Source organism: Sarcophilus harrisii, chromosome 2 (genome assembly GCF_902635505.1).
Source record: "Sarcophilus harrisii chromosome 2, mSarHar1.11, whole genome shotgun sequence".
Classification (NCBI taxonomy): domain Eukaryota; kingdom Metazoa; phylum Chordata; class Mammalia; order Dasyuromorphia; family Dasyuridae; genus Sarcophilus; species Sarcophilus harrisii.
This window is the reverse complement of record NC_045427.1, coordinates 312,395,396-312,407,578: the sequence shown is the minus strand read 5'-3', so window position 1 is coordinate 312,407,578 and position 12,183 is coordinate 312,395,396. Positions and strand designations below refer to the sequence as shown.

The 12,183-nt window shown below is 30.1% G+C and overlaps 1 protein-coding gene across 6 annotated transcripts in view; it reads right to left on the bottom strand.

The window, feature by feature from the left end:
* The window catches only part of KTN1 (kinectin 1), a 145,808-nt gene that overhangs the window by 19,485 nt on the left and 114,140 nt on the right, over positions 1-12,183 (bottom strand). For all 6 annotated transcript variants that reach the window (XM_031952625.1, XM_031952624.1, XM_031952626.1 and 3 more), the window contains one exon: positions 8,503-8,583. In XM_031952625.1, the coding sequence (XP_031808485.1) occupies positions 8,503-8,583 (81 nt within the window). The remainder of the gene's footprint in view (positions 1-8,502; positions 8,584-12,183) is intronic.

The window sequence follows — 12,183 nt, the reverse complement described above, 5'->3', positions numbered from 1 at the left end:
AGGTACAAAAGACAGCAAGTTCAAAGACACACAGAAGAGAGATATTCTGAAAGCAAACATAATAAACAAGAGAAAAACAAAACCCCCCCCCAAAAAAAAAAAAAAAAGGTTAATGTATTTGAGCAACTGGAAAGGACTAAAAGATGACTGAGTGCTCACATTCTAATAAGGAGAGAAGAAACAAGCAGCCCCTACAAAAATACCACTATTTTCAAGGGTCAAAGAAAGAGTTAAATAAGACAAAAACAAGGCCTGGCAAAAGAAAGAAAAAATTTTTGTTCTGTTTTCTTGTTGTTGTTTTTAAAAGTGGGCTAAAAAAAGAGACAAAATGGAATATAGTAGGGAAGAAAAGGGGGTAGGCACTATTTCTCATAAGAGTACACAATAAGAGTAAGTAATGTAGGGATGAAGAAATATAGGAAAAAATGTAGGGAGAAGTGAACATCTTAGGAATCTCACTCTTAACTGTATCCAGTTAGTATAGAAATAAATTAAAATCAATAGAATAACAAGTTGGATGGAAAATTGGGGAGGGAACAATTAAAAGTAAAACTAACTTCAATTTTGGAGAATAGAGCATGAAAGAGAAATAAATAACTTAAAAACAGAGACTTGGCCAGAAAAAAAAATCAAACAAAAAGTAATAACTACAGATTATTTGTACTGATCACATTTATATTCTTTCTCCACAATCTCTTCTAAAATGAAAGATGAAAAAAGGGGAAGAAAAAGTATAAGAGAATAATAATAGAGGAAAATACACAATTAACAATCAAAACAAAGAACATGAATTTGAACTGCATGAATTCACCCACAAAATGGAGGGGTAAAACAATGAGAAAGAAAAAAAAATTTCAAAACAATGTTGTTTGCAAAAAAACAACTGAAGCAAAGATGGAAGACAAGCAAAAAATGAAGAGCTATAGCAAAAAATATTATGCTGCAGATAAGTCCAAAAATGTCAGTGATAGTGATCATAATCAAAGTAGTAATAAAAGTACATATGGTTTTTAAGAGATAAGCAAGGAAACTTCATTTTACTTAAAGGCATCATAGATAATAAAATAATATCAGTCTTTAACCTTAGGCACCAAATGCCAAAAGTTTCTCAGTATTTAAAAAACTAACTGAATTATATATAGGCAAAAATAAAAAGATAAACAATTCAGAAGGGCTTGAATAAAAATACATATGAAGAGTTATTACAGAACCAGAAAAATAATATGGATATTTTTGAAAGCTAAGCATGGTATCTTTGTAAAAGATGACCATGTATTTTTACAGTATAAAATATACATAAATGTAGAAAATTTTTAAATAATCTCTACTGACCACAAAGTATATTTTTTTATTAAAGCTTTTTATTTTCTAAACATATGCATGGATAATTCTTCAACTTTAACTCTTGCAAAATCTAGTGTTCCTATTCCCCTCCCACTTCCTCTCCTAGATGGCAAGTAGTCCAATATAAATCAAACATGGTAGAAATATGTTAAATCTAATATATGCATACATATTTATACAATTACCTTGCTACACAAGAAAAATCAAATTAAACCGGAAAAAAAATGAGGAAGAAAATAAAATGCAAGCAAACAACAAAGAGTGTGAAAATGCTATGTTGTGAACCACACTTGGTTCCCACAGTCCTCTCTTTGGGTATAGATGACTTTCTTCATCACAAGATCATTGGAACTGATCTGAATCATTTCACTGTTGAAGAGAGCCATGTCCATCAGAATTGATCATCATATAATGTTCTTATGTACACTTACTGGTCTGCTTATTTCACTTAGCATCAATTCATGTTCTGTAAATGATCAGCACAATAATATTCCATAACATCCATATACCATGACTTATTCAACCATTCTCCAAATGATGGGCATCCCACTCAGTTTCCAGTTTCTTGCTACACAAAAAGGGGACACATGCTGACCATAAAGTATTAAAATAAATTACCAAAAAAAGGCATTTGGAGAATTCAAGTTTAAATAATTTATTCCCAAGGAATTGTGGCACAAACAAATCAAATCAAGAATAATTTCAAAAAAAAAGTAACGACGAGACAATATTCCAAAACTTTTGAGATGCAACAAAAGTAGTCTTTAGGGAAAAATTTTTATCTCCAAATATTTTCATCAACAAAAGAGAGAAAGACTAGATCAATAAATACAACATGCAATTTTAACACACATACACACACACACACAGAAAAAGACAACACAACTCCCAATTAAATACAAAAATAAATTTTCTAAAACTCAAAGGAGAGAAACCAACAATTCTAAAACATATTAATTAACTTGATCAATATTAGATTAGAAACTTAATTTTGTGGGTTAAGACTAACAAATAGCTATTGTGCTTTTTTAATTTAAAAAAAAAAAAAAGAAAGAAAGGAAACCAAATTGCCAAAACAAAAATTAAACAATTCACAATAAATTAAATAAAGGGAACTATTGGAAATTTTTTTAACCCAACTAAACATAAAACTTAAATGAAATTAATATTTAAAATACCCAAACTAACTAAACAAAGGAAATTTAAATAATTATATCTAAAAAAAAAAAAAAAAAAAAAAAAAACTGGACAAGGCTTAAAAAAATTCTCTAAGGGGGAAAAAAAAATCTCAGGACCAGATGGGTTTGCAAATGACTTATCAAAATCAAAGATCAATTAATTTCAATATTATGGAGTTTGCAAAAACAGGAAAAGATATCCTACCAAGCTCCTCCTTTGAATATGAACTTGATATCTAAACCAGGGAAAAACAAAACAAAACTAGACTGATATCTCTAATTGAATATAGATGAAAAAACTTTAAATGTGTGGCTATTTTCACATATTTAAAAGATCGTATACTATGAAAAGGTATTATAACAGAAATATAAACTCAGTAATAGGAAGACAGCTATTTACAAAAACAATTTTAAAAAATCACAAATTTTTAAGTCTAAAAAACTTTTTTTTTTTTTTTGAAAACTGTAACCCCCATTTTATGTCCAAAAAGCTTAAAAAGCCATCTTCAAAGAAACCAAGGATATGATAAGAGGTAAATAGGGAGAGCATTCCATACCTAGGGAACAGCCAATTCAAAAAGCACATAAATGAAAAATAGGATGCCATATACAATAAGAAACAAGTAAGGCTATATGGATAATACGTAGAGCAGATATGAAAAGAAATCTGAAAAAGTAAGAAGGAATTATCTTGTGAAGAGCTTTAAATACTTAATGGAGTTAATTACATGTAACTAAAGAAGCTGAATGCTTACTAGAATCTACTAATACTAGAAGGGGAGAAATGGTCAGAGCCACAGTTTAAAAAGATTACTTCAGCAAATTTACAGAGATTGGATTGGAATAGGAAAAAAACATGAGACAACCAGGGGTCCTCAAACTAAGGCCCGCGGGCCAGATGCGGCAGCTGAGGATGTTTATCCCCCTTACCCAAGGCTATGGAGTTTCTTTATTTAAAGATCCACAAAACAAAGTTTTTGTTTTTATTATAGTCCGGCCCTCCAACAGTCTGAGGGACAGTGAACTGGCCCCCTATTTAAAAAGTTTGAGGACCCCTTCAATACATCAAAAAAACTACAATAAAAATATGAAATTCTTTAAGAATTAGACAATTGTTTTTATGTGGGATCCATGCTAAAAATAGTATTTACATTACTAAATGTAAACAAAGTTTTTGATAAAACACAATAGTCAATTCTTTAAAAAATAACATTAGGAACCAATATTATCTTAAAATGGTTTTATGTATATTGTAAATATAAAGTTATTATCTGTAAAAGAGAAATTTTGGAAGCTTTTCCAGCATCACCACTATTTTTACATAGTTCTAAAAATGTTTTATTAACAATTTGTCAAGAAAAAGTAATTGAAGTACTTTTTGTAAGCACAGGCAAAAAGGAAACAATAATTGCTTTTTGCAAATAATATTATGGTTTATTTATAGAAATCAGAGATTCAAAAATCTTCAGTGAAACAATAACCCCAGCAAAATAACAATAAAAACAAATCCATTTAAATCATCAGGTATTCTGTATAATGCCAATCAAAATGATCAAGAATAATTTAATTTTAAAATAATTACAGAATATGCAAAATACCTAAATTTAATTATTTAGAAAGAGGCAGGAATCAAATGAATTTAATTATTCTTTTTTTTATTTTGCAGAAATAAGGAAAGACAATCAGAGATACTTATTGCTTGTGTGGGGACCATAACAATATGATAAAAATTACAATACTACCCTAAATTAATATACAGATTCAGTGCCATACCAAAATGCCAAAAAGGTATCTTTTTAGAGCTAGACAAATAACAATAATTTATCTAGAGGAATAAAAAATTAAAATTTCAAAGAAAATTATGAAATAAAATAGCTAAAAAAAAGGAATCCTATCAGAACCAGATCTCAAATTATACTATAACAGTATTTAATACTATAATTAAAATAGTAACTAAAATAATTTAATAATAGCTAAAATATAGAAAAGTTGATCACTGTAACAGATTAGGTACCAAAGACTCCAAAAACAAATGAATATATTAACAGTACTGAATAGTTCAATTTCTTCTAACCAACATCTCATACCACAATAAGCTTCAAAGGAATACATAACCTAGATATAACCTTCATAAAGAAATTAGAAAGAAGGAAAGAAAACACCCTTCTAGGGATAGCGGAAGAAATTCTTGACCCAAAAAGGATAGGGAAAAGAAATTACCAGAGATAAAATGGACAATTTGAACCATTTAAAATTGAAAAGTTTCTGCACAAAGAAAACACAGAATTAGAAGAGAAACAGATAACTAGCAGGTGAAGAGGGAAGACATATATATATATATATATATATATATATATATATATATATATATATATATATATATATATATATATTTTATAGCAAAATTATCTCATGATAGCCTTATACCCAAAATATACAGGGTATTAATAATAAATATGTAGGAATAAATAGATACAAATATGTAAGCCATGGTCTAATAGATAAATGATAAAAGGCTATGAAAAAGGTAATTGTCAAAGAAAGAACCCGTTATGAAAAAAAAGCTTCAAATCACTAAAAGAAATGTAAATTCAAACAACTCTAAGGTTCTGTCTCACATCCATCAGATTGGCAAAAATGACCAAAAATAGAAAAATGATTACCGATGGAAAGGCTGGGAAATGCTGGAGCTCCAAATTTTAGACATTCTGGAAAGCCATTCAAAACTATGTTCAGTCACTAAACTGCATATACATCCTTTTTAGCAATATATATCTATATTATACATGTTTTATATGTATATATGTATACACATATACATATATACTAATCAAGAGTAAAGCCACAAAAATACTTATAGCAGCATTCTTTGTTATAGTTAAGAACTGGAAACAAAGTCACTGCTCATCAATTGGGGATGCCTGAACAAATCATGATATAAGAATGTAAAGAAACATTCTCAGGCCACAAAAAAATGCAAAAGGATGGTTTCAAATAAAGCTGGAGAAATTTATACAAGGTAATGCAGAAGGAAATAAGCAGAACTGGTAGAATCTATAACATTGTGAAGAAAAATTATTTTGAATTAAGAAGTCTAATCAATACAATGATTAATTATGACCTCAGAAGACTGGTGATGAAGCATGCTTCTCAGCTCAATAGAACTGATAGTTTAGAGGTATAGAATAAGACATACATGTTCAAACATAATCAATGTATATTTTTTATTGGTTATAATTATTTGTTACAGAGAAGAACTTATGGGGGAGAGTTATGAAATTGGGGATAATGAGAGTGGGAAAAAGAAGAATAGCATGGAAAGGAAGATAAGGAGGTAAGGAAAAGAAGAAAAAGGGGGGAAAGGGAAAGCATCAATGAAACATTTTTAAAAATACACAGGAGAACAGAAGGGAGTTCAGAGAAAAAAAACCACACCCACATCAAATGTAAAATATATATATTTTAAAAATCATGCTGTCGGGGCAGCTAGATAGCACAGTGGATAGAGCACCAGCCCTGAATGCAGGAGGACGCAAGTTCAAATTTGGCCTCAGACACTTAACACTTCCTAGCTATGTGACCTTAAGCAAGTCATTTAACCCCAATTGCCTCAGCAAAAAAAATAAATAAATTTTGCTGCACACATAAGAGATGAATTTTAACAATCTTTTCTCATATTTTGTTCTTCAAGAAGATGTACGTGCGTGTGTCTGTGTGTGTGTGTGTCTGTGTGTGTGTCTGTGTGTGTGTCTGTGTGGTTGGTGCCATATTTCAAATTCATGATATATGTTTGTTTTTTTAAAGACTGGAGGAAAAAGATAAAATGTGAATACTATTATATACAAAATATAAGAATTTATATTTGATCCTAGCTAACCTATAATTTGTTGAGGAGAAACATGATATATAGTCAGACTTATGCTTAGGAAAATGAAAATCATTTTTTGTAGAAAATGGACTGAAATAAGGTGAGGAGCACGTTTTTTAAGGGTGACATATTAATAGGAATCAAGGAAGTTTTTCATATACATAGTGGTTCTAAAGAAAGTTTTTAAGAAAATGAGGGATTCTAAGAGATTGTAAACTGATGACCTGCCCTTTGGGACAGAGGAAGATTGGGTTTCCCCAACTTGCCAAGGCTGAAGATGTACTGGCCATGCGTGGCCCAATTCTACTCTTGATCAGCAAAAGAGCTTTGAAACTAATCTATTTCCAACTAAGACCAATTAGTATTGGTGCCAATTTTAATGCAGTCATTTAATTAATTAGCCTAGCCTACCCTCAGAGTTTCCAAGACAAGCAATTCACCAGGCTGTGTTCCCAGCAGGGATTACAAGCTTGTGTCACTACACTTGGACCCTTTTACTTATTCTTTTATTATCTTGGGGAGACTATTGGAATTATCCATCATTCTTCATTTTTTTTTTTTTGCATGTGACCAGTCCACCCCTTTTTAAATCTTAAATAGATTGAATAATATTTTAACAATATCTTTTGCATGCAAGTCATTGCTGGTTAACATGTTACAGGAATTTTGTTTTCCCTGACCATTTAGTTCTCTGAATACAAAGCAATACAAAGAGTGTCAGTGTTAGAAGTGAAATTTTATATTGATAAACATTTTGTGCTAATTAAACTTTAAAACTATGTTACACATTGAGCTAAAGGTTTTTTCTCCAAATAGATTTATACAAATCAAACTAAGACAGCACAGTAACATTTCCACACAATTCCATTTTTTGCCTGATTTTCAGCAGCTCAAAACATACTCTCAAGACACTTAAAATAAATTTCCCTTAATGTATGCAATTTTTTTGTCCCTTTAAATAGGAGTGACCCTTATATTCAAAGTGCTCCCCAACACTATCTCACATTCAACCCCCATGTTTTGCCAACTATTCTTCCAAAATATCTCTCTCATCTACCTCCTTTCCATTCCATAATATGCTATACTATACCATATTATACTGTACTATACTATACTAGTTAAAAATCTTATCATATAATCTGAATTCCCAAGTACAGGAGTAGGATTTCATTATAAATTTCATTTTCATTAATAGCTAATATTATTCTGTGTCCAAAAAATGCAATTGCTATTATTACACATTTGAAATCAGCTGTCCTGTGTAAATGAAATAAAAACTATAACATGAATCCCTTCTATTGATCTATTGCATGGTTGTTCATGGAAGTTCCACACAATAATTGGGGGAGACCCCAAGACATATATGTAAAATTAGTCTAGATATAGCCTTTTGGTAAGTTTTCATTTTTTAAATTGTGCATGTAAAGCATCACTGAATCAATGGATCTACTGAAGAACTCAATAGCTAAAACCATGTAAAATGTTTTGAATTGCCCTTAAAATATGGCAAATGCTTTCTGAAATGGTTTATATTCTATCTGCTGTAAATTAAAAAGGAAGACAATTCCCCACCCCACCCCCAAAAAAAAATCTTATCATATCTCACCTATGCTATTGTAACAACCTCCTCCAAATGGATTTTAACAATTTCAGAATCAGTTTTCCACAAAGCTACTTTACAATCCTTAAACACAGGCCTGACTATAACCTCTTGCTCAAAAACATTTCCATAGTTCCCTATTATCTTACTGCATCTATCTTTCTAAATATTCAATAATCTTAGCTTACTTCACAAAAAGCTTAAACAAGCTTTTTAGATTATTTCCTGAATTCAATAGTCCATCTTTTGTTCCTTTGCAGATTGTCCCTCATGCCTGGAATGCCTTCACTTCTTCACATTTTCCTCCAAGTACCCTATAGCTTTCTTCAAAAGCAAAGGTCATTTATATAAATATTTCCCGATATTGTCTTCCTCTACTATATAAGCTTCTTGAGGGCATAAGTTTTTGTCTTTGTATGTCTAGGACCTAACAGTACATTGTCACAGCAGATACTTGATACATGGTTTTTTTAAACTGAATACTTGAAAACTATTTGTTGAATCAAACTAACCTTGACATCTTCTGAAATGCAAGGTACAGTTGCATTTTCTTTTGCCTTCTTTTCAAATCTGTGTAACCATTCACTAAAATTCTGGAAGGGAGGAAAGGAATAAAAGGAAATTAATCTCAGCATTAAAAAAAAAGGTACTATTTTTTAAAAATACAATTAAAATTATAAAGAAATTTCCTAGAAAAGTCAGGCAAGCACAACCACCTCCAAAGAAAACTTATTTTGTATGTAATCCAGGCTTGCAAATAAAAACTAAAATTTTACTAATTCCCCCATTAGGACAAAGACAAAGTACACTGAGTTGTTGGGTTTTTTCCACCTTCAGACAAGCATGTACTTGGCAAAAAAGACATGACCCACTCCAATTAATACAGACTGGTGCTTCCATTCGCTTCTTTATTAAGACTGACAAGAAAGAAAACAATGAATTCCAATATAAAATAGAACTATAAATTTCAACTTATTTCTTGCTGATCTAGAATTATAATTATGGTATACGGTAAATAGTCTCTCTCTTCACTTTTAAAAGACCTTTCGATATCCATATTAATACATTTGAACAACATATTTTCTTCAAAAAATTTTGGTTCTAGAAGAAACTCTGATTCACACTAATGAAGAGTGACAAAAATTTTAAATAAAATCTTAATAAAAAGATGACAGCAATACATCAAAAAAATCATTCACCATGACAAATTTGGATTTCATACCACCAGGAAGGCAAGGATAGTTCAACATCAGGCAAAGTACTAACTTAATTGTTAGAACATAATATTAAAAATATAAACACCTCGAAATATATGATTAAATCAGTAGCTACAGAAAAATCCTTTAATTACAATGTTCACTTATATTTAAGATTTAATATAAAACAGAGTATAGAAAGACCACTTTTAATATGCTAAAAAGTATATTTCTCCTACCAAAAGTTTGTGCTTTATTGCGTAGGAAAACATTAGAAATTTTCCTTATAAAAAAATAAGAGTTTAAAAAAAAAAAAAAGATGGTCTCTTTTCCTATTGTTAAGTATCATAATTTTAGCAATTGTCATCATAGTAATAAGGCAAATGCAGTAAATTAAACACTTAAATACAGGGAAAGAGGGGAAAAAAAACTTATTCTAATCTGCTCACAATAGGACAGTTTATTTATGAAAATCCCAGAGAATCAGCAAAGAAACTGAGACAATGGCTACAATAAAATAACAGAGTACATAGCACTTTGCTATGAGAATAACAAAACAAAGGAAGGATCAATAGAAAGGAAAATTGTATTCAAAATAATAAAAATAATAAAATCTGCAAGTCAATTAGCCAATATATCCTCAATAATTACATAAATACAAGGAATTACAAAACATTCCTTAAAGAAACAAAAAAATGACAACTGGAAGAACATTCATTATTCACAAAACAGTCATAACATAAAAAAATAACACCACCATAAATTACATAGTTAAGGCTTTGTTGAGTCAAATAACAATGGGAATAGTTTATAGAATTGGACAAAATAGTAATAATACATCTAAAGAAACAAATTCTAAAACTTCAAGGAGAAAAAAAAGTTTAAGTAAAACGAAAAAGGAAATAGCATTTCCAGACTGCAAATTCATTTATAAAGCAGTCATCATAAAAATTATTTGATACTGGCTAAAAGTTAAAAAGCAAAACAGTATATCAAGCTAGATAAAAAAGAATCTAAAACAAAATACACTTGACAGCCCAGTGTTTGATAAAGTGACATTGCTGAAAGGCAAGAACTTCCTACTATTACAAAAGCATCTAAGAAAACTGGGAAACAATGTGACAGAAATAAGTTTATCTCAAAAATGGATACTGTCCTGAATATTTGAGGTTCACCACAAAAAAAAAAAATTTAAAAAGAAATCAGATATCTTTTATAATTTAGGAACAGATTTTTTAATCACATTAATAAAATTTCTTAATCACAGTAATAATAGAGACAATCACAAAAGATGAAACATAATTTTATCTACATAATTTTATCTATCTGAAACAGAATGTTTTTCCAGAACAAAATCTATGCCATTAGGATACAGGACTACAGGGAAGAGTCAAAATATCAAATGGGGGAAAAATCTTTATCAAATATCTCTGAGAAGCATCCAACAATCAAGATATAAGAACCATATAGGATATAAGAATGCATATAGGAAAAGACCATAGAGACCATTTTAGTATAACCTCATAGAAAATTTAAAAATGGAAGCACTTGGATACAAACCTAGTCCTCCGATTCCAAAATCCAGCTGCAATGGAGAATAAAGAATGACCAAAACAGTTTATAGTGGTTCCCAATCTTTTCGAGGATCCCTATTTAAATGTTAAAAAATATCTAGTATTCTCAATATGATTTAGTAATTGCCATATATTTCACTGTAACTAAAGGTCAAAAGTATAGTCACATTCTCTTGCTATCTAATCTTTTTGCCTAGAATCTTCTTTTACTTCATCTCATCAGTAGATAGAAGCATTCCCTGGTTTCCTTTTAAGTCACAACTAAAATCCCATCTTATACAGGAAGTCTTCTAATCTCTCTGAATTCTAGTATATTCTCTTTTAATCATTTTCTATTAAATATTTGCTTAACTGTTTTTTCACCCATTAAATTATAAGTTTTGAGATCAAGGATTGCATTTTGCTTCTTACTGTATCCCCAATGCTTAGCACAGTGCCTGGTACATAATAGATGCTTAATAAGTTTATTATTGACTAGTAATACATGGATTCAAGTATTTCTTACAATTATCTTACATTATTACTCTTCATCCCAATCCAAAGAGCTCTCAAAGGAACAATTGCAAACATTAATAACCATATGAAAGAATACTCCATATCCAAATAATGAAAATAATTAGAGTTTTGCCTCACACTCAGAAAAAAAGAAAAAATGACAGAAACAAATAGTCAATGATAAAGTCATAAGAAATTGTGTGGAATTATGAACTGAGCCAAAGTTTCTAGAAAGCTATTTGGAATTGTTTTTTAAAAAGTGTAGAAGACGTTCAATTGTTTGACTTAGAGAACCCCCTTTTAGGAGTAGACCTCCTCCAAGGAAGTCAAAGACAGAAAGATGCATACCTTTATAGGCCAATATTATATCAGTATTTTTTTTGGTAACAAAGAACTGATAGATAGTCATTGTAGATATTCATTGACTTCAGAACGGTTCAATAAAATGTGGTACATGAACATAATGGAATATTATTGCTCAATAAGAAACAACAAATATAATATAAAGTCAAAAGAAACATGAAAAGATATACTAACTTTGGCAAAGTGAAATAAAAAGACCTCAGAATGTACAAAACTGTAACAATGTAAATGAAAAGAATGAAGAAAAAGCAAAACTAAAGGCTTCTGTCTACTTAAAATTACCAAACTTAATACTGAAGTTCATGAAATGAGAGTACAAAAACGAACGTTTTCTCTCCCTCCATTTTAGAACTAGGTGGCAAAGGGAAGGTTGGGGGGAAGGAGGATGGGAGGGAGATAATTTATATACTGTAAGCATTTGGTTAGTTTTGTTGCTACATTGCCCTTCTTTCTTATAAGGAATGGCTTGATTGGCAGTCAGTCAGGGAGGGATATACTTGTGAATTAAGGCAATTTTTAAACAAAAGATAATATCAATTAAAAATTACCTGGTTCAAATATCTCA